Raw genomic sequence first — 20,254 nt, 5'->3', positions numbered from 1 at the left:
AATCCCTTCAGTGGGTCACAAGGTGGTTACATGGAGGTCTTGAACTGTCAGCTCCAGGGGGCTGATAACCCCGAACTCTCATTAAATTATATACCCAACCCTATTTTTTAAAATTTATACGGGTGGGTCATATTCAAAGGCTTGCTGTGTAAAAAGGGTCACCAATACAAAAAGTTTGAAAACCACTGACCTAAACTGTCCCTGACAGGTATTAGTCTAACTTGCTCTCAGAAGACTCCAATGAGTGAGATTTTACAACTTCCCTAGGACATTTATTCCAGTGCTTAGCCACCTTGACAGGAATTTTTTTTCTAATGTTCAACTTGACCCACCACTAACCTTGCTGCAATGTAAACCCATTGTTTCTTGTCCTAGCCTCAGAGCTTATAGGGAAACAGTTTTCTCCCTTGTCCTTGTAATAATCTTTTTTGTGCTTGAAAACAGTTATCATGTCTTTTCTCAGTTTTCTCTTCACCAGACTAAACAAGCCTAGTTTTTTTTCAGTCCTCCCTAATAGACAATGTGTGCTTGTGTCACTTGGGTGTCTATCCTGGAGAGGTTCAAATACCACCCAGCTGATTAGCAGAGTGCCTTCAGCCAGCATAATTTGTTGCTTCTGATGGTGCACATCAACACATGCCTCAGTGCACATAATAAAATTTATTCCACATATACATGGAAAAATATAGGGAATATTGCTCATAGGTCATGTTTTTCTAGACTTTTAAAATTTTTTGTTGCTTTTTTTTTCTGTGCTTTATTCAATTTGTGCACATCTTTCCTGAAATGTGGCACTGAGAAGTAGACATAGTTGAGGCCTAATGTGTGTAGATTAGAGCGGAAGGATTAATGTTCATGTCTTGCTTACAACACTCCTGCTAATACACCCCAGAATGATGTTCACTTTTTTTCCCAGTGGTGTTATACTGTTCAACTTTCACTGTTCATGCTCAGCATCTCTGGGGAGCAGGCCTAATTTATATTGCTATGCATATTTGAAATTGTTTTCTATGTTTTGTCGCTTTGGGGTTCAATACTGAATACATACATTATCCCATGTAACTATTCTCAGTGTAGGCCCATTAGCGTCAAAGGGATTATATATAGGATTGAAGATGTGGGCAGTAGATACTGTTTAGGGGAATAGGGACTTGGAACTTAAGGGCCACATTTTTAATGGAATTTAAGTGCCTACTGGGATAATGAAAGCATCTAGGTGCCTGACACACTTTGTTTTCAATAGGGTTTAAGCATCTTGATGGTTTTGAAAATCCCTGTAGGTTCCCAAATACCATTGAAAATCTGGCTCTGAGAGCCTAAGGAAAAGGGATTACTTCTCCTCTACATTTACAATAGCAGAATAGTGTCAGCCAGAAACCAATAAATAACACTTAAAATACTTAGAGATAGCAGATTCTAACAGCTCACCTTGCCCTTTTCCCTCCTTCCTCCCTTCTAGCATCCATCCTACCACAATCATGCCTAATTACAACACTTTGTTTTCCCCATTTACAATATAGGAAGAAGTGTTCAAGATAAATTTTAAAACACAGTTGCTGAAAGAGTGAAATAAGCTATGGCAGATTGGCAGAAGGAACAATTTTTGCTCCCTTCATAGCCATTGAAAAATAATCTTGAAGAAATCTTATTATTTTGCTTTGCCTTGAAGAATAATAATAGTTCTGTCTGTTTATTTCTTTCCTGTTGCATCAGATAAAAACAAAGGAAATGGACATCTCCAGAATACCTACAAGTTCATACCTAATAGTCAAACACAGGTATGCAAAAAAGAATATAGTATTTTCAATGTCAGCCTGATGTTTTGCAATGTCAAATTTTTCTTCTCTAGTAGGTGCTGTAAATGAGATGAGAAGAATGTAGCAGCAGGATTGTAATACAGGAAAATCATTACATCTTCTTTTTCAGAAGCTGAAATCTAAAATTCAAACATATGTTTGTGAGCATTGACATCTTGGGCTTACAGCACCCTGATTTAAAAGGAACAAAGTGGTGATAGTTTTAGTATGTGAATTCTAGACTCTGGAATTTGCTTACTCTTTGGTCCAACAGTGCCTACATATGCAGACCTGCAAGATCTTCCTACATTTTCTTGTGTTTTTCCTATTGTGGTGCTAATGGGTATAACTGAGACATGTGGGGAAGGATTTGTTTTGTGATGAGTTGTGAGGGGCTTTTTGGGGGGCAATCGTTTGATTGGCTATTGAACCTATCTGTCCTATATGTGTAATAAGTATTGTAAGGTGCTTAGAGTTTTACAGTGTGATCCTGTAAACATTCACATAAGTTGATACCGAACACGTAAGTTGATACAGAATTGAATTCAACTGATTCGTAAAGTTACACGTGTAATGGTTACAGGATCAAAGTAGCTGGGAAAGACTCATAGCTTTCTCAGATAGTTAGGAAATCCATAATATCTTCACTGATGGCTAGATACAGGAGTGTTAAAATTTTTCTATACTATACTACACCAGGCAGTTCGGTTTAAGGTACACAATTCCAGCTATGCAAAATGCGAAGCTGGAGTCGGCTTATTTTAAGCCAAGCCCTGGCAGCATCCACACAGCGAGAGGCTGATGGGAGTGTTTGCTCCCATCAGCTTCCCTTCTCATGGAAGGAGGATTACTGGACTCTGGTGCGGGCTGCCCTCAGCATTTGATTTACAGGTCTATACTAGACCTGCTATATTGAACTCTAGAAGGTTTACCTCCGGAGCATCGATCTTCTTGTAAGTATAGACACATCCTTAGTGTATTTGCAGAATTTTCACATGAATCAAAATCAAAAGGTTTTTTTCATATATATTTTATTTGGCTTCCATGAAAGCAGTCAGCAAATGTGAATGGCACATGTTGGTTCATATTCATATAAACCCATTCTTTAAAAGTATGAATTGACTGCAACAAAGACAGAGAAGACATAAAACAAAGTAGGAAATGAGTCATTCAAAACTGCTATAATACCTGTAAATAAACAATGTTGAGCAATTCCCTGTCTTTTATGACATTCTATGGTATCCTCTGATTTACAAACACTTTTAAAGGACTTTTTTTAGTTCTCTGTAGAGAATGTCATCCTTTCAACAATCATGAGTCTGTGAACAAAAAAGTATCCTGTCAATAAAAAACATATTAGACAATGGAATAAAAGCTTCCCAAGAAAAATGGTAGAAGACCCCATTACGTCACTCATTTAGCAAAACACACTATAGAGCACCTGATTGAATACAGTAATCATAAGGCTTAATCTCACAGGTCTTTTCCATCTCTGTGGTTATTATTTTTATCAGAGGAGGGAAGAAGTTATAGATCAGGCCTGCACAACATATGGCCCGAGGTCTGCATGCGGCCCGCAGGGGTTCACTGTGCGCCCCGTGCCGACTACGGGAGGTGAGACCCCATCCGATCTGCCTGCCGGGCGGAGTGCCACTGGGGAGGGGGAAGTGCCAGTGCGAGGAGGTAGGATGCCAGCAGATGCCAGGATGCTGGCGTGACGTGGCGTTGTGACATCACAGCCGGCGACCGCTGGATTTAAAAGGGCTCCAGCAGTCCCGCAAATTGGAAGGAAGAAGCCAGGTAGGGAAGGGGCTTGGGCTGAGGGAAGCAGGTCAGGAGAAAGGGGAAGGCACCAAGGGGCAAGGTGCAGGAGAGACAAATGCCAGGGGCCAAGTGGAGACACATGGTGTAAGGGTTTTTTTTGGTGGGGGGTTCCTGACAGAAATTTTTAGTCCGCGTGTTTGGTATTTTTTGAGAGGGCATCCCTACTTGCGGCCCACAGCTGTTTTCTTTGGAGTAATATGGTCCTCGCCGCTTTCCGAGTTGTGCAGGCCTGTTATAGATCGTAAATTGTTTCTTTGAATGTAATCTTAAATACCTTGTTTCTTAAATCTCCTTAAATATCCTTCCTTATCCATTCTCTTTGAATCCTTAGGGAAAGACTTAGGCCATTCATTAAGGAAAGCAGGCAGTTTATCTGTAGCATCTTGCATTATGAGGATGTCTGGCAATCACTGGAATAAAAGTTTTAGAATAGTAATCTAAAGCTCGTAGGCCAGATCTTTGAATGCAGCAGAGCAGCCCTTGGTACAGCTGAGGGTGATATGCTGGGGAGAGGACCATCTCTATATTCCCCAGGCTGAACAAGGTATATCCTCTAGTGTCAAGACTAATCTAATGGAATACCTGGTAGTTCATGCCCAATTAAGTTATTGTAGCTTCTGGGAATAACCAGGGTGAAGTTAAACTTTGGTCGTTCCCTCTTTCCCCTGACCAAGCCCTCCACTCTTAGATCTTAGACACATTATGTTGGCTCCAAGCTACCCAGGGATTCACCTTCTCCAAGAGGAATTTTGAGATGACTGATTAAGCTGGCTTTCCTGATGTTTTGTGCTGCCTGAGCAAGGAGAGAATGGGAGCTAGCGAGTCCTCTTTTTGCCAGCTTTCTGGGGCTTAGACACTGACCACCCTACTGTGAGAGAGACTACTGATTTGTAATGAAAATATTCAATCCTGATGCACACAAACTATCATTCCCAGTCTACTGATACAAAACACAACAGGATGATAATCAGCTATCAATTACATCACTCCCACATTTACGTTGTTCAGTTTCCACAGCAGAGAAACATTCATACTAATTAGGTGGGGTTTGTTTTAATGATGCTATCGCACAATTTCTTCAAAGCCATATTGGCAATAAGTTAGGCCAAATGTTGTTTTTATTTTGTCTCTTTTTGGAGGATTTCTGACTGCTCTCCATAACGAGTGCCTTTCTAAAGCTTTATTATTGCATCTCATGTGCATCAATGCTGTCATTGTGTACAGTCATTCTGCCCTTTTAACAGCATTGCAACAAAACAGCTTTTGTTTCTTTTGGCAGGTTGACCCAGCAAGACTGGCTAAGTTTTAGGGTTGGGTGAGGAATAGTTACAGGGAAGAAAATAAATAATAATCCTAGAGGCAATCATGTCTTTTCCCCTTCATTAACAAGGGGCAGGGAATGGGAAGGAGAAGGAAACGGGAGAGAGGAAGAACACTGTAGAAAAATAACTTCTTCTAGTTGATTAAAACCCAGCAGTTATATAATGTCAAGCTGCGAGGTGGAGTCCCTCTTGATTCTCTATCCAACAGGGACACTTCAGTCACTTATTTATCTCCAAAGGAAAACATCACTGTTTTCTTAAGTCTTGTCCAGTCAAATTGAATCCCGTACTGCAATAAGGAAAGTAAAAATGTCTAATGTCTCACATTTTAAAATAATATGTAAACTACATGTGTCTTTGGGATAGAGGAACACCGGAAAGAAGTAAAGATCTGCTGCCAAATGCTGTACTGCTATATAAACTCTTTTATATCTTGGACAAAACCAGATAAGGCTAGAAATCAAGAGACTTGTCTTCTGGCAGTGGCTGCTTCACTGACTTTTTGTATAACTTTGAACAAATCACTTTTATTTATTTCTTATCTCTCTCCATACTTACAAATACTTTCATCGTTGTAGTATCTGAGTGCCTATAATTTCTGTTTATTTTGTGTCTGTAAAATTAGGATAATTATACTTGCTCTACTCTGAGTGAGTGCCATTTAGCTAATGTTTATGAAGTGGTTTGATAATGTAAATATCTGTATAATTGCTATGAAACTTAAATACCATGGTGAAAAGTGCTTTTAGAAATGGTTAAGGTAAAAGGTGCATCAATATTTGTCAACTTGAAATAAAAGTTTGCTATCTTAGGGCACGTCTACTAAAGCCAAAATAAGCTACGCAACTTGAGCTATGTCAATTGCGTAGCGTAAGTTGAAATAGCTTATTTTGGCTTTTGGCTTCCTCTTTTAGTTGATTAAAACCCAGCAGTTATATAATGTCAAGCTGCGAGGAAGCTTAGCATAGCAGGAAGTCCTCTCTCTGCTGGAAGAAGAGCATAGCAGGAAGTTGGAGAAAGCACTCTTCCTCCATCTTCCCTTACTCCTCGTACAAAAGTAAGTGTCACAGGAGTTGGAGTAAGAACTCCTCCAGCTGACCATTATTTCAACATTATATCGAAATAACTGCGTGTAGTGTAGATATAGACTATATTATTTTGGAATAACGTCATATACTCAGATACATGTGTGCATGTGCATATATGTGCACACATAGAGTTTGTTATGGCAGGCATCACCTGATGGAACTGTTACAGATAGTTCTCCAAGTTCTCTTTCTGAGCATGTGACCAAACGTTCCGTTTTGGGAAAACATCCCGTGTTGTTAGTTGTTGTTCAAAGTCCTGTATAGAAGCATTGGTCCTTACAGATGGGATCTGCAAGAGGCAGGAGATTTAGCTCCCTGTCTTGGACTTTGACTAGAGTCAGGTCATGAGCAGAGTTGCTCTTTGAGAAATGGGTATTGATGTTCCTCTAAAAAACTGGATATTCTGTTTGCTGTGTGTGAACAGCTGAGACAATAGTCCTGAAATCTGTGTAAACAAACAAGTTACGCATAAAGTACACCCAGACGTCAGGACACTGGTTTCCCCTACATAGAAAAGCTGACTTGTGAGGACCTGGACATCTGTTACTATTCAGCAGAGAGAGGATGCTCATGTCAGGATGAGATAGTAGTAATGGAAGAAGGGACAATAATAGAGTTGATATAATTCCAGCACTATTATCCCACCAGGATTTTAGCCCTCATAATTCAGGAAGTAATGTTCTTCATGGGAGAGCTGATTAAATGAAAAAGCCAATGGGATGGGATCCAGACGTTAGAAGAAGCAGGGCCCAAAGATATGCTATTAGAAGAATTATAGATACTGTAGCAGATGAAAGGCCAGGCATTAGATAGCAATGGTGCTGGTGGGAAACCTTGCTCACTAGGAATGGGATTATACTGAGCATTAAACAAAATAAATCATTTGAGTTCCTCACTAATGACTACATGGATGGCAGGATTAAGAGGCAGGGCTCCTTTCCCAAGCTTCATGGTGTGGCTTTGCCCACACTCCATCACCGGCTTTGTCATGGCTCCCTGGCTGCCTCCCAGGCCTCAGACGCGCTGAGGCTGGGACCACATGCTGCCTGCCTTCCCCATGCTCTCGGGTTGGGACCTCGTGCTGCCCACCTTCTCCATTCTCCATGGATGGGGAGAGGCTCATGCAGGGGCTGAAGACCTGTCCCTGTAGTGGGGGGGGAGGGAGGGCAGGGAAGTGACTTTCAGGGGAAGGGGGGAGTTGGCTCCTGCAGGTGGCATGGCCTTGGGTGAAAGAGGCAGGGCTGGAGGTTGCCTGCCCACCCCACTTAGGTTCACCCACTGCACATGAATGACCATGATGTTGACTTCCCCTGAATCCACCCCAGTTTGGTACTGAATTACTGAATCAAAATTGTTCTTGGGTGTTGGCTGTTTGGTGGCCATGCTAATATGAATATGGTGGCCTCAGCTCACTTTCCAGAGGATAGATGCCCTCAGCACAAAAAATACCACCTAATTTGGTACAGGTTTAGATCCTTGTTTCATTTTTTTAAATTCATTTCTAACTCTTTAAAATATGCTTATAGCAGCTATCTGTTTGGGTCAAAATTAAAACAAAAGAAGACAAGTACATGTTAGACCTCCCTGGTCCAGCTCCCTCGGGACCTGTCCAACCCTGGATGAGGGAGTTTTCCGGACCGGAGAGTGCCTGGAGGAACAGGCTGCCAGCCTCTCCACTGGATTCCTCTCCCTAGCTACCTGCCATTGCTGTCCTGGCCCCCTGACTGTGGCCCCATAAGCTCCAGCAGCAGCTCTGTGGGCGTTCATGGTCCCGCCAGCTGCAAGCTTTGCATCCCCAACGGCTGTGAGTCCCAGACCACAGAGTTTCAACCTTTAGCCATTTTTTTCAGCTAAAGGCTTTTACATGATTGGCATTTGCATATGGTAGGGATGTGAAAGTGTAATCGTGTACACGGTTAACTGATGAGCCTAGTCTCATCGCTTAACCTTCTTGGTTACATGCAGGCTCTTGGTATGCCTGGGGAACCATCTTCCCCCTCCCTCCCCACACTGCTACCTCTGTATCAGAGGCAGCAACATGTGGAGGAAGGTGAGAGCTGATATGTGCAGGGAGCCAGCTTAAAAGCTGGCTCACCACACACACCAACTCCCAGGGAGTCCTCTCCCTCCCCCCGCATGTAACTGTGTAACCACTGAAGTCAGTTCTTTCTTACCACCTGTGGTGTTTTGTCAAAGCACTTGTCCCTTGCATAACAAGGGTTAACAGTTTTCGTTTCTTTTGACTTCAAGCTTTAGGGCCTTGTAAGTAGTTTGTTAATAATAATTAAAGTTAAGTAGTTGATCAGTGTAGTTAGAAGTTAGATCCAATGGGGACCTCACCCCAGGTGGGGCATGCCCAGTTACTGAAGTTTAAGCCCTACTTGGATGCCCTGGGCCTACACTTATTAGTGATCCCATAGCAGCTGCCTGAAGGCTTGTGGGAATCACATATGAAAGACAAGTGTTGCATTTACAAAACTTGCAACTCAGGACCCAGCAGGTCTGTTTGCGAACTGCACCTAGGGCTTTCTTGTGCTTCATACGATACATTTCCTCTCCCTCGTGTCCCGCCCCGATACAAACTGACAGGACTAGGACCTGTAGAGGGTGGGGAACCCCTATGGAACAGTGTTTATTCCACGTTAATTCCGCGGCCTATCGAGGACATCAGTTGGTGGCTCCTTCATGGAGCCGTGAGCACAGGCATGAACCTGGCGTGGTTCACCCCCATCCCAGACTCCTACCTCTTTTGCGGTGTGAGGGAAAACCTGGCGCATGCATACCTAGAATGCACCAAGTTGCAGCCCCTATTCCGGCTCCTCCAGAACCTCATATTGAGGTTCTGGCTGCACTTTTCCCTTCACCTTTTTATTTATATGTACCCCATCTGTGGCCCCACAAAGTCATAAGACCTGCTTGTCAACCTCCTCCTGGCCCTGGCAAAAATTACAATCTATAACACCAGGAGGAGGATGCTAGACAAGGGGGTTCTCTGTGACTGTGGGGCCTGCTTCCATTCCTCCTTAGTGTCACATATCCGGGCAGAGTTCCTCTGGGCAGCGTCCACTGGCTCCATCGACAGCTTTGAGGAGCAGTGGGTGCTGTTTGGGGTTCTTTGCTCAGTGTCCCCATCTGGTTCCCTCATTTTAAACCTGTGACCAGCACCCCTTGACCTGTTTTGTTATTATTTGTCCCCTGACATTAGTTGGGTCCTGGGTCTAGTCATCCCTTCCGCAACACTGGGGGAGGAGCTTTGAGAAGTGGGTGGGCTGATGCCTGCCCACTGCTAGGGCTTCAAATAGGAACTCGGGATCCAGACAGAGCACGGCATCCGTCTGAGGGCCCTCCTCATGCAGGCTGCACTCTACCTGGCTTCAAAACCTTCCTAACTGGATTGTATCCTTAATGCCTTAGTGTGTAGCACACCTTTGGTGCCAGGCTCCGCTCTCCCTGTGGGAGCCCAAAAAGAAGTTCAAGAATCATGGCTCCCTAGCACTGGCAAGAAAGACCATGGGGGATATGGCAAAGGACCTTATTAGGGTTTCTGCTCTCACTGGAGCAGTATTGACATGCTTCCTCATTTGGGTTCTCTAGCCCCCAAAGAGATCTGCCAGCAACTCCTGGGAGCAATAGGGGACCCAGACACCAGACAGGGCTGATACCTTCCAAGTTTCTCCCAGGACCGAGAACATAGCAGCCTCTGTCAGTGCCACCAGTACCGTGTGTGCCACAGGAAACAGCAAAGGCTCTCTACAAGGGCAAGACAGCCATCAGGACCCTTAGAGGGCAGTTGAGTACTGCTGATCCCCAGCGCTGAGGCAGAGCTCTCTGATTTCATGCCGCAGACCTTTGGCTTCGTAGCCCAGATCCTCTGCAACATGCCCAAGGTCACCGGCACTGTGATCACAGTATCCACCCCCTTGATATGGGTTGTCTAGTGGGAGGCAACAGTCCTCACATTGCCAGCTTTATTCGCCCTTCTGCCTATTTGTCGTCTTGGCACAGATCCCTATCTCCTGCACCGTGGGAATGATCTCTGTTGTGGTACAGGTCCCCCAGACTCCAGCATTGGTCCTCTCATTCAAAGTGCTGGTCCCCCAGCATAGTGGTTAGGCATTGATGGCTCCCCTGTGATCACTGGAAAGGGATTATTTTGGGAATTCAGCCCCTCACCAAGGCATCACCAGTATGTTTGGGCACCTGAGGCTTTGTTGACCTTTGTGCTGCTGCCTTGGCAACATGGCCAATGGCCAGCACTGTGGTCCTATTGGAGCATGTGGGGCATGCCAATGCCCCATTTACATCATTTGTCAGCTGCTGCATCAGAGCAATAGTTGGAAGTGTTGGTGGTAGGGGATTGGTGTGTGAAGTGCACTTAGAGGTCAGAGGAAAGGAGTAAGTGCCCACCCCAAAACCCTGTTCCCCCACAGGGCGTGATGCTAAGGAGCCTCCCTTGGTGCTACAGTCATTGTCCTCATTCCTAGACGAGGTGATGTCAGGGCTCTCAAGTGCCAGCCTGCCAGACAATTGTAAAGAGCACCAGGCCCTCCTTGCTTCAATGGGTGGCCGAGAACTTTGGTCTAGAAATAGAAGTGACGACCAAAAAGCACAAGCAGTGGCACACCAGTTCAGCCACCAAAAATATAAAGTCCAAGAAGCTGAACCTTTTTTGAAGGAACATTTATTCAACAGTTCATTGGGGTAGTACTTGACTCCATGCAAGCCAGAGCATTCCTTCCAAAAGTGCGTTTTCAGGCCATGTCAGACCTGATCTCCCATGTGACTAATCACGCTTACTATGGCTCACACTGCCTGTGGTGGTGGGATCCCATGGCTGTATGTACATACATGGTCAGTCATTCTGAGCTCTATAACTGGCCTCTGCAAGCATGGCTGGCGTCAATCTACATCCACACATAGACTGGATCAGTAGGGGGCTGGATCATATCCATTCATCTCTGGATTGGTGGTTGGCTCCCGAGTCAGTATTGAAGGGAATTTCCTTCACAGTCCAGGCCACATCACTGATCCTGGTCTTCAGTTCTTTGGAGCTGTGCTCGGAGCCCACCTGAGCAATCACAGCATACAAAACCACTGCCTATGAGACAACTCTGGCCCTCCATATCAACATCAGGGAACTGAAATTGTTTGCCTGGCCTGCCAGGCTATCTTGCCCCACCTGAAAAATGCTGATCCTGATGGAGAATACCACCACACTGTACTGCATCACTAGGAAGGTTGGAGCCAGGTCATTGGCTCTTTGCCAAGAAGCTCTCTGCCTTTGGAACTTTTGTGTGCAGTATGCTGTTCATCTGGTAGCTGCACATCTGTCCAGGACCAGGAATGTGTTAGCAGATTACCATAGCAGGACCTTCTTGTCTTGCCATGAGTGGGTGCTCTGCTCGGAGGTAGTCAGTGTGATCTTCCAGAGGTGGAGGACTCCCCAGGGGACTTCTTAATTGTGTCCTGTCAGAACAAGAAATACCACATTTTTCTCTTCTATCCGAAGAAAGGACATGGGGCTCCCTGACAGGTACTGTTCTGCTCCCATGGTCTGGCCCGGGTCTATGCCTTCCCACTAGTGCCATTGATGCACAGACCCCTTATGAAGATCAGACAGGACACGGTGAAGGTCCCCACATGGCTTTGACAGCATTGGTTCGGCACACTCCTGGATCTTTTGGTAGCAACCTTGCTTCCTCTAGCATCCTACTCCCTTTACCCCTCCGGAAGAGTTTCTTTCCTGGTCAGTGCTACACAAAAAATCTAGAGCCATGTGCAGACAAAAAAAAAAGTGGTATTCACATCCATGGATAACCATAGGCATCCATATTCATGGATTTTCAGGGCTCTAGCAGTAACATCTGCCTTTTAGAGTCTCTGAGATCAGGGTGCTAACTTCAAAGCTCACATACATAGTGTTCTACAAAGACAAGGCCCAGCTGTGGCCACACGCAGCATTCCTGTTCAAGGGAGTTTCATAATTTCGTTTCGGCCAAGACATACACTCACTGGTCTTCTTTCTAAAGACTCATAAATCAGAAGAGGAGTGCAAATTGCATGCCCTCAGAAGGGCACTTGTATTCGACATTGACAGGACTAAGCCATTTCTCAAGTCAACACAATTGTTTGTTTTTGGTTGTGGGCAGGAAGAAAGGCTGTGCTTTGTCTGCTAGGAAGATTTCATCCCAGATCACAGCCTGCTTCCATTACTGATATAACCTGGTGAAGTTACCTCCACTGGTAACCATGACTGCCCATTCAATAGGGCACCATCTACATTTAAAAACAGAGATGGAGATCTGAGTGCATTGGTGACAAAGCCAAAATATCTTGGCTTTCTCCCAGAGCAAAGATACAAATACACTGAGTGGTAATAGTGACAGGATAGAATACCATAGAACCGCTTGTTTTAAAGCCTTGCAATGCATCTTTCTAATGTTCACATCGTCTTAATCTTCTCCATATTAAGACTTACGTAATGTGCATTTTAATCCTATGGCTTGACTTGCCAATATAATGGGCACATCACTCAAATTCTTTTCCAGGGGGAATCTAATTTCATGCACCAACACTTCACTTGACTTGGAAATCTCTTACACATTATAGTTTGGATCTTTTTTCATCTTCTCTGCATGCCTGTGGTTATAAGTTTTCCTTGAATTAATGGCCCTCTATATTGCTCCAGATCTGTGATCTCTGATGTTCTCGTTCATCTTTTCAACATCATGCTTGAAGACATGTATTTTAGTATATTTATATACACAGCCAAAGTATGTTGATATTGAGACTATAAATAGGAAGTCAGTATATAATCATAGAGCTGGAAAACACCTCGGAAGGTAATCAAGTCCAACCCCCTGTCCAAAGCAGGACCAACCCCATCTAAATCATCCCACCCAGGGCTTTGTCAAACTGGGACTTAAAAACCTTTAGGGATGGAGATTCCACCACCTCCCTAGGTAACCCATTCCAGTGCATTACCACCGTCCTAGTGAAATAGTTTTTTCCTAATATCCAATCTAGGCCTCCCCCACTGCAACTTGAGGCCATTGATCCTTGTTCTGCCATCTGTCATTCCTGAGAACAGCCTCTCTCTGTACTCTTTGGAACCCCCATCAGTATTTACAATAAAGGTTAATATTACTTTTAGCAATTATATTTGATCATTGTTTTCTGCTGGGCATATAATCTGATTTGATCTTTTGCTTTTTTTAATGGACAATGAGAGCTCTGTATGGCCAAAGTACAAAGAGAATTTGTTGCAGACAAAGGAAAGGCTCGGGACTTTTTTGTAGAAATTATGGAAGTACTTTTACATTGAATTGATTAGGCAGGTTTTCATCCCAACTATGGGCCTGATTTAGAAAACCTAGTACAGGGGAGGTATAAATCATATTTCTCATGGTACCAACTGAGCTTGTGTTACAGAAGGGGGGATCAATACAATCAGGTAACATTCTGAATCTGCATTCTGTGCAGCTCTGGTCAGAGTCCCTTTCCAATGCATTTCCTGGGATTCTCCTCTGCTATATAAGTGAAGTTGCAGCCACATTGTCTTGTTGCAACCTTGTCCCAGATGGATTTATCCACATACTGACGTCTCCATTAATGTAAATAGGCAAAAATGCATAAATTCTCGGTGAGTCTGATCCAAAGTCCACAAAAATATACAGATTTACTACTACCATTAGGAATAGTCTTTTTTTAAATATATTGTTTCTTGATATTTCTGTACTGTTGGCAGTACTTTTGCTTGGTTTCTTTCCAGTCATTGTACTATTGAAATGTTGGCTCTAGTACCTACATGAGCCAAAGGATGGTCAGGACTTAACTTATTTCATGGACAACTGCTGTTTTCTCCATTCTGAGAAATGCAGAGCTAGATCATGTGCTGAAGGATGCTTGTACTGAACAATATCAGGCTATTCTATTGTTTTTTTTAAGTTTTGCTTAAAAAAAAAAAAGAACATACATCATTTTTCTGTAATTAGAATCAGCAGATAAAATTGTGCAATCCACTTGAATTAGGTTTTTCTATACAGTGAAGTGCTGTTTATTTTAGAATAACATTTGATGGCCTGAAATTGGTAGCGAAGGCTGAGCAAAAACCTAGAGTAGAAAAATGTGGTACATAATGAGATCTCATGTGATCTCATGAAAATTTGACCAGATAAAACCATGTCGTTTTTTTTAAAAACCTGCATAATATTTTATTTGTTACCATAAATGTACTTTTGTATGAAATAGATTAGATGAGTGATATATATTATATATTTGAGGAAATTGTCTGTTTGATCAAGAACTCCTCCTAAACGGGAAGAGCTAGGACAATCACATTCGGTATCCATACCATATTTTATCATAACTTTTAAAGCACCATAAGGGTTTGGTTGTACCAGGAAAATGGGATATGCCCGGAATGGGATTGTGTTCCATAAAATCAAAAAGGAAAAAGAATCACCAAATCAAGTACAGTCCTCAAATGTTGAAGAGACAACCAAGATGAGCCAGGAAAATAGGATGAACATGGAATAGGCTTGCTTCTCAATAAGCCTTTCAGAAAACAGAACGCTGATAAATTTGGAGTAGTATTTTGTTTTGGAAAAGCTAAATCAGTGCTTATGGTTTGAAAACTAGAAAAGAGTGTTATTGAAACCCAGATTGACTACAGCCCTTTTTTGTTAAAACATAGCAAATGATAAAAGTTTATAGGGATGAGGAAAAATACACTTGATAGAATTCCTATTTTTAAATGTACTAAAAAATTAGGCACAAATTTTAATCATCCCTCTTTAAAAGATATCGGACATAAAAAATAACAATAAAAATAACACTATTGAAAAATACTATAATTTAAATAAAATATTGTACATTTTCCTTATATTTTCCAAAAAGCCCAAAACTCTTAATTGAGTTAAGGACCTGAGCAACACTGGGTAAATCTGCTAGTTATGAAATATAGAATAAACTGCTCAGACTTAACTGAAAGAGGATTATATTTTATAGTTACAGTTAGTATTTCTCTATTGCTGGCAGTACTTGTACCTGATTCCTTTCCAGTCATTGTACTATTGAAATGTTGGCTCCAGTACCAGCATGAGCTGAAGGATGCTCAGGGCTTACTTAAGTCATGGAGAACTGCTATTTTCTCTACTTTGAGAAATGCAGGGCCAGTTCATGTGTGAAGATGTTTATTTTCATGGTCCTCAAAATATCAGTAACAGATTAGTATGTGGAGGAAAACTTTCTCAATCAAAGACAAGGGTAGGGCAAAAATGTTAATGTTTGCAATACAGATATAAAAAGACTATAGATTCCTTTCAATTTGTAGTCCTCTTGTGACTGGCCTATCATCAAGATAAATCTGTTGTCCAAATTAAGGTGATGCCTTTAGTAAAGACCACAAATGCTAACTCTCATAAAATGCCTGTTACCTCCATATTTTACATTAGATGAGAAATGAACATTTGATTTGGTTTTAAAAACCATCAAATAGTCTTGGTTTATTAGAGTGATTTGTTAAATATTTCAATAACCTTGGTCTGAGTTGAGAGTTAGTAACAAAACACACAACTGGATGATTATTGTTGTTTTGTAGGTTTTATTTGTAATGACTTTGCATTGTTTCATTGTCCCGGTTTCTCTAGTTTTTCAGTAGTCCACAGAACAAGCTGGAGAGATTCAGCTCAAAGAGAACAGAGGTTAGAGGATCTTAACAGTAAGATATTCTGTATTTATACAGCAAAACAACTAGTTGTAGCCAAATGAAAAGGATCAAAATGCTTTATAACAGTTATTGCCAATAAAAATATAGTGTAACCTTCAGTGATTGGGGCTGGAGCCAGGTCCACTGTTAAGTTGGGACAAGTAGGACCCTGGATTGAAGCCTTATATTTTGATCACGAAGAAAAATGCAATTACTATTATGGCACAGCTCCTAATACTTACATTATTTTTTCTGTTTATAGTTCATACCAGGAGATGGTACAAAACGCGTCCCTATTACAAGAATCAAACAAGGTAACTTGTGTGTTTTTCATGTTTAATGCTTGTTTCTTTTGCCTTTGAGCATAGATATTTCATGAAAAAGTACAAAATGAATGAAAACAGAACACACTTGTTATGATTAATATGCAAAGTCCAGTGAAATTTTCCTTCTCATCAAAATCAATGGAAATTTGGAAAATTGTGAATTTTTATTACAAGAGAAATTAAATTATGCTCTCTTCATTTTTAAATGGTGCTATTTTGTTACATCATACACAACTACTTCATTGAATCAGCAGCTTACCACCAATTCTAGTTTTTGCTAGTATCCATCCTTAAGGTTACATTTGGACCATATTGATAAGGGTATCTGGGTTTTCCATTCTCTCTGCCTTATACCACCTAGTAGCCAGGTATGAAAAGAAACCATGTGTGACATGAATTAAAAATGTACTACATAGTGAAATATTTACAGTGTAGAATCATGCACTGATCAGTTCTTCATAAACTTCAAATTGTAGTCCATCCGGCAACACCGAATCTTGGGTTTTCTCCATTTGTTGCTCTCTTTTCTTCCTTTATGCAGGCATCTTCTGCGTATTTTGAAAATTAGATGTTGCTAAAGCTTTATGTTTCTAATAGGGCTGTCAATAGACATGCGTTAATGCCTGTGATTAACGCAGTCCGGGATTAACATGTTAAATTTTTTAGTGCATTTATCACAGGTGTTAATGCTGCACTGCCGCTCTGAAGTGCTGCTGCGGCACTTCAAAGGGGCAGCACAATGCAGAGCCTGGGATCACCTGGGGAGTCCCCTAGATGACCCTGGGCTCCACTGCCCCTTTGAAATGCGCGAGGTGGCATTTCAAAGGAGTAGCCACTCACTACTGAGCAGAGGATCGAAAGGGCAGTGGAGCCTGAGGTCAGCTTGGGACTCCCCAGCTGATCCTAGGTTCCGCGCAACTTTTCCCCAGAACCCGGGATCAGCTGGTAACTCCCCAGCTGACCCCGGGTTCTGCTGCCGTGGGAAGCCCAGTATAAAGCTTGGGAGCTCCCAGTTGACCCCGGGTTCTGCTGCTGCGTAGAGCTTAGGATCAGCTGGGCAGTCCCCAGTTGACCTCAGTCTTCACTGCAGCTACCCCTTTGAAATGCCAGAGACGGCATTTTAAAGGGACAGCTGTGGAGCCCAGGGTCAGCTGGGGACTCCCAGATGATCCTGGGCTCCCTGTGGCAGTGGAACCCAGGGTCAGCTGGGCACTCCAGCTGACCCCGGGCTTCTAATGTGTTGCCACTTTGAGATGCCGGGACAGCGTTTCCAAAGGGCAGTGCAACACGGATCCTGGGATCAGCTGGGCACTCCAGCTGATCTTGGGCTCAGTCTTGCGCTGCCCCTTTGATGCGCTACTGCGGCACTTCAAAGGGGCAGCGCTGCATGAAGCCCGGGCACAGCTGGAGACTCTAGCTGGGGATTCAGCCGTGGCAGCATTTCAAAAGGGAGGCGCACGCGATTAATCACTATTACATTTTTTAATCGCTTGACAGCCCTAGTTTCTAATCATTATTTTACATCTTACAGTGAAGAATTTGTTGAGCTGGATAAAATCTGTGTGCTGTACTCAAACTGCAAAGCCCTCTCCTTCCTGGCATCCATGCCAATCTGACTACTTTTTGCCTCTGTGTATATAGTGTGCTCATAACATGCCCTTCATGAATCCAGCCGCAGACAATGGTGTTCTAAAATGTTGTCTGTAGCCTTCTTCATACTGAATGTAGATGTCTAGTCGTTGGAGACAGCAGGTACCCAGAAATCAATATCCTATTTTCATTTAAATAGCTTTAGTTAGTTAAAGATGAGCATTTCATGCTAGAGCCTATAGTCGCCACAGACGATAGGCTACAATCTGCAATTTAGGTACAGCCTCCAGGCCTTTGATGAGTTGTGAGTGATGGTCACAGAAAAATTTACATACCTCATGTATTCTGTGTTCTTGCATAGCACTGTAATAAAATCTACAATCAGTGTGTCATATGCACTTAGCTACATTCTCTGACCTCTACACTGCTTGAGACATAGAGGCCAAAGGACAGTGTTAACAGATATAGAGCCATAGAAGAAATAGCCAAATCTGAGTCAATGTTGTATTAAGTTTCTATGTTATGAAGAAACTTGACGACTTATGAAGCTTATTAATATGAATCTTATTATTCACCTAGAAGTGCAAGTACAGTGATGACAGTTTTTATAATATTTCTTGAACAAACAATTCACTAAACCCAGTTATTAGCCCTTCCGTGTGGAGGGAGAGGAGTGTACCCAGGCGGAAGGGGGCAGAGTTCTCAGTTAGTAGTGTTAGATGACTAAATTTTAGAATGAGTTGGGGCAACTCAGCAAATATTTTTAACATCCAGCTCAAGAACAGGGAATGTTTTGGAACTTTTAAAAAATGCAGATGTTTTCAGTGTGCTTTAGACTGCAACGAAGATGCAGGGAAGGCTTTTAGGAGAGACATGAAAGTAGCAGATAAAAGCTTGTCTTTGTATGGGTAGCGCTGTCTTCCATCAGGACTTCAATGAAAAGTCTCAGCAGAAACTGATAAACAGCCATCTCTGGTCTAAGTGGAAGAGACAATATATTGGCCTCTGGAAATATATTTACCAAGAAAATGCTATGCCTGCACAACTGCATTTATAGAAAAATGAGAAAGAGAGTCCCCTCTTCCACTCCTTGGCTATATTTTTACAAAACATAATTATTGCATAGTCAGTTTGTGCACCTTTGAAACAGTGGCATATACAATTTTATATTAGGCTTTCTGTGACAAACATCTTATCTACTTTGATGTACTGGAAGTTCCTGCACCTGGAGATGACTTGTAAGAAATTTTAAGATGGAGAATTTGAATAGAAAGTATGGTGCTATCTTTTTAGTGGTGTCACCTGCATGGATTTTGAAATATTGTAGTATAATGAGTCTTCATCACTTTGTCTTCAGTCCTCTTAGAAGTCTTTGGTATCAGGGGTTTTATAGATTAGTAAACCCCTTATATGGTGTGCTTATGACAAACATGAAATATTCCTTGTTTAAATTAGTTTTCTGTGAGTACTAAAATATTTAACTTTACCTGCATGGTTTCTAAATTGGGAAGGATTTAGAAAAAGTAATATGTTCCATATGACTTTTTCCAAATAGTTTATATTTCTAATATATATTCCTGGAGAAGAAGTTGTTTTCAGAGATGGCTTCTTGCACTTGTTTTCCAGATGTTTAAATAATATCTCCCGTTTATTTCAGAGAAATAAAAATCCCATATGTCCATAAAATAGAGTAGACTGTGGAGTGGATGTGATTTATTTTATTAATTAGTAGCATGTGTGAATAGACTTAAACCAACATGCTCACCATACTTTGGGATTTGAAGCATGTGAAATGCATCTTTAAGGGACCAGCTCTTGGGAATTTTAAAACGCAAATTTCCATAGAAACAGAAATACAGGAGCTTATTTAATATGTTCTGAAAATGACTGCCTTTACATTTAAGCCAGGAGCTCCCCTACTCAGAGAAATGTTAAACACACCAATATATAAAGAGGGTAACACATGGACTAAGTAAAAATCTCAGATTTATTTTGACAAACCAGCCATAGGTCACTTGGCCCTTTTCGTTTTCAGAACACTTCATAAACAGAGCCTCATTTTGCATTCCTAGCACATTTAAACTCAGTGGAAGTTTTGAGTTGCTAGTTTGGGCATCTGATGAATCCTCATAAAGTCATGTAAAGAGATAAATTAATATTATTGTCCCCATTTTACAGATGGGTGCAATTTTAAGCCTAAGGTCACAGATGTGAGTCAGTATGAGAACCAAGTTTAGAGCATAGTTGTTTTTGGCTCCCATTCCTGCATTCAGATCATTGGAGGACATATGCATGCCATGTGCTCAAAATTTAGCTCTTGATTTTAGTTATTACATGAAGTCCTTGCTCTAGGTTCAATTGTGCCCATAAGAGTTTGAGTTTGGGATGAAGTGGAATTGCACTGCCCTAGTTGAAGCTCAGTAACATGTTCTTATGTGATATTTAAGCAATCATGTTCCAGGAAGCATTGTTGCACAGGCTATATCTAAACATATGGTAGCATTTAGACCATAGGCACAATGCACATAGCCACACATCACAGTGAGAGGCATGAGGCACCCAGCAGAACATTGCTCTGTACTCCGGCCAGCTCTGGGAG

The 20,254-nt window shown here is 42.1% G+C and overlaps 1 protein-coding gene across 38 annotated transcripts in view; it reads left to right on the top strand.

Moving 5' to 3' along the window:
• ABI3BP (ABI family member 3 binding protein) overlaps nt 1-20,254 on the top strand; it is a 323,405-nt gene that overhangs the window by 137,747 nt on the left and 165,404 nt on the right. For all 38 annotated transcript variants that reach the window (XM_075907457.1, XM_075907515.1, XM_075907462.1 and 35 more), the window contains exons 6-7: nt 1,714-1,778; nt 16,002-16,053. In XM_075907457.1, coding sequence (XP_075763572.1) covers nt 1,714-1,778; nt 16,002-16,053 — 117 coding nt within the window. The remainder of the gene's footprint in view (nt 1-1,713; nt 1,779-16,001; nt 16,054-20,254) is intronic.

This window comes from Pelodiscus sinensis, chromosome 1, assembly GCF_049634645.1.
Source record: "Pelodiscus sinensis isolate JC-2024 chromosome 1, ASM4963464v1, whole genome shotgun sequence".
Lineage (NCBI taxonomy): Eukaryota > Metazoa > Chordata > Testudines > Trionychidae > Pelodiscus > Pelodiscus sinensis.
Note: the sequence above shows the minus strand (reverse complement) of the source record. Positions and strands in the feature narration are given on the sequence as shown.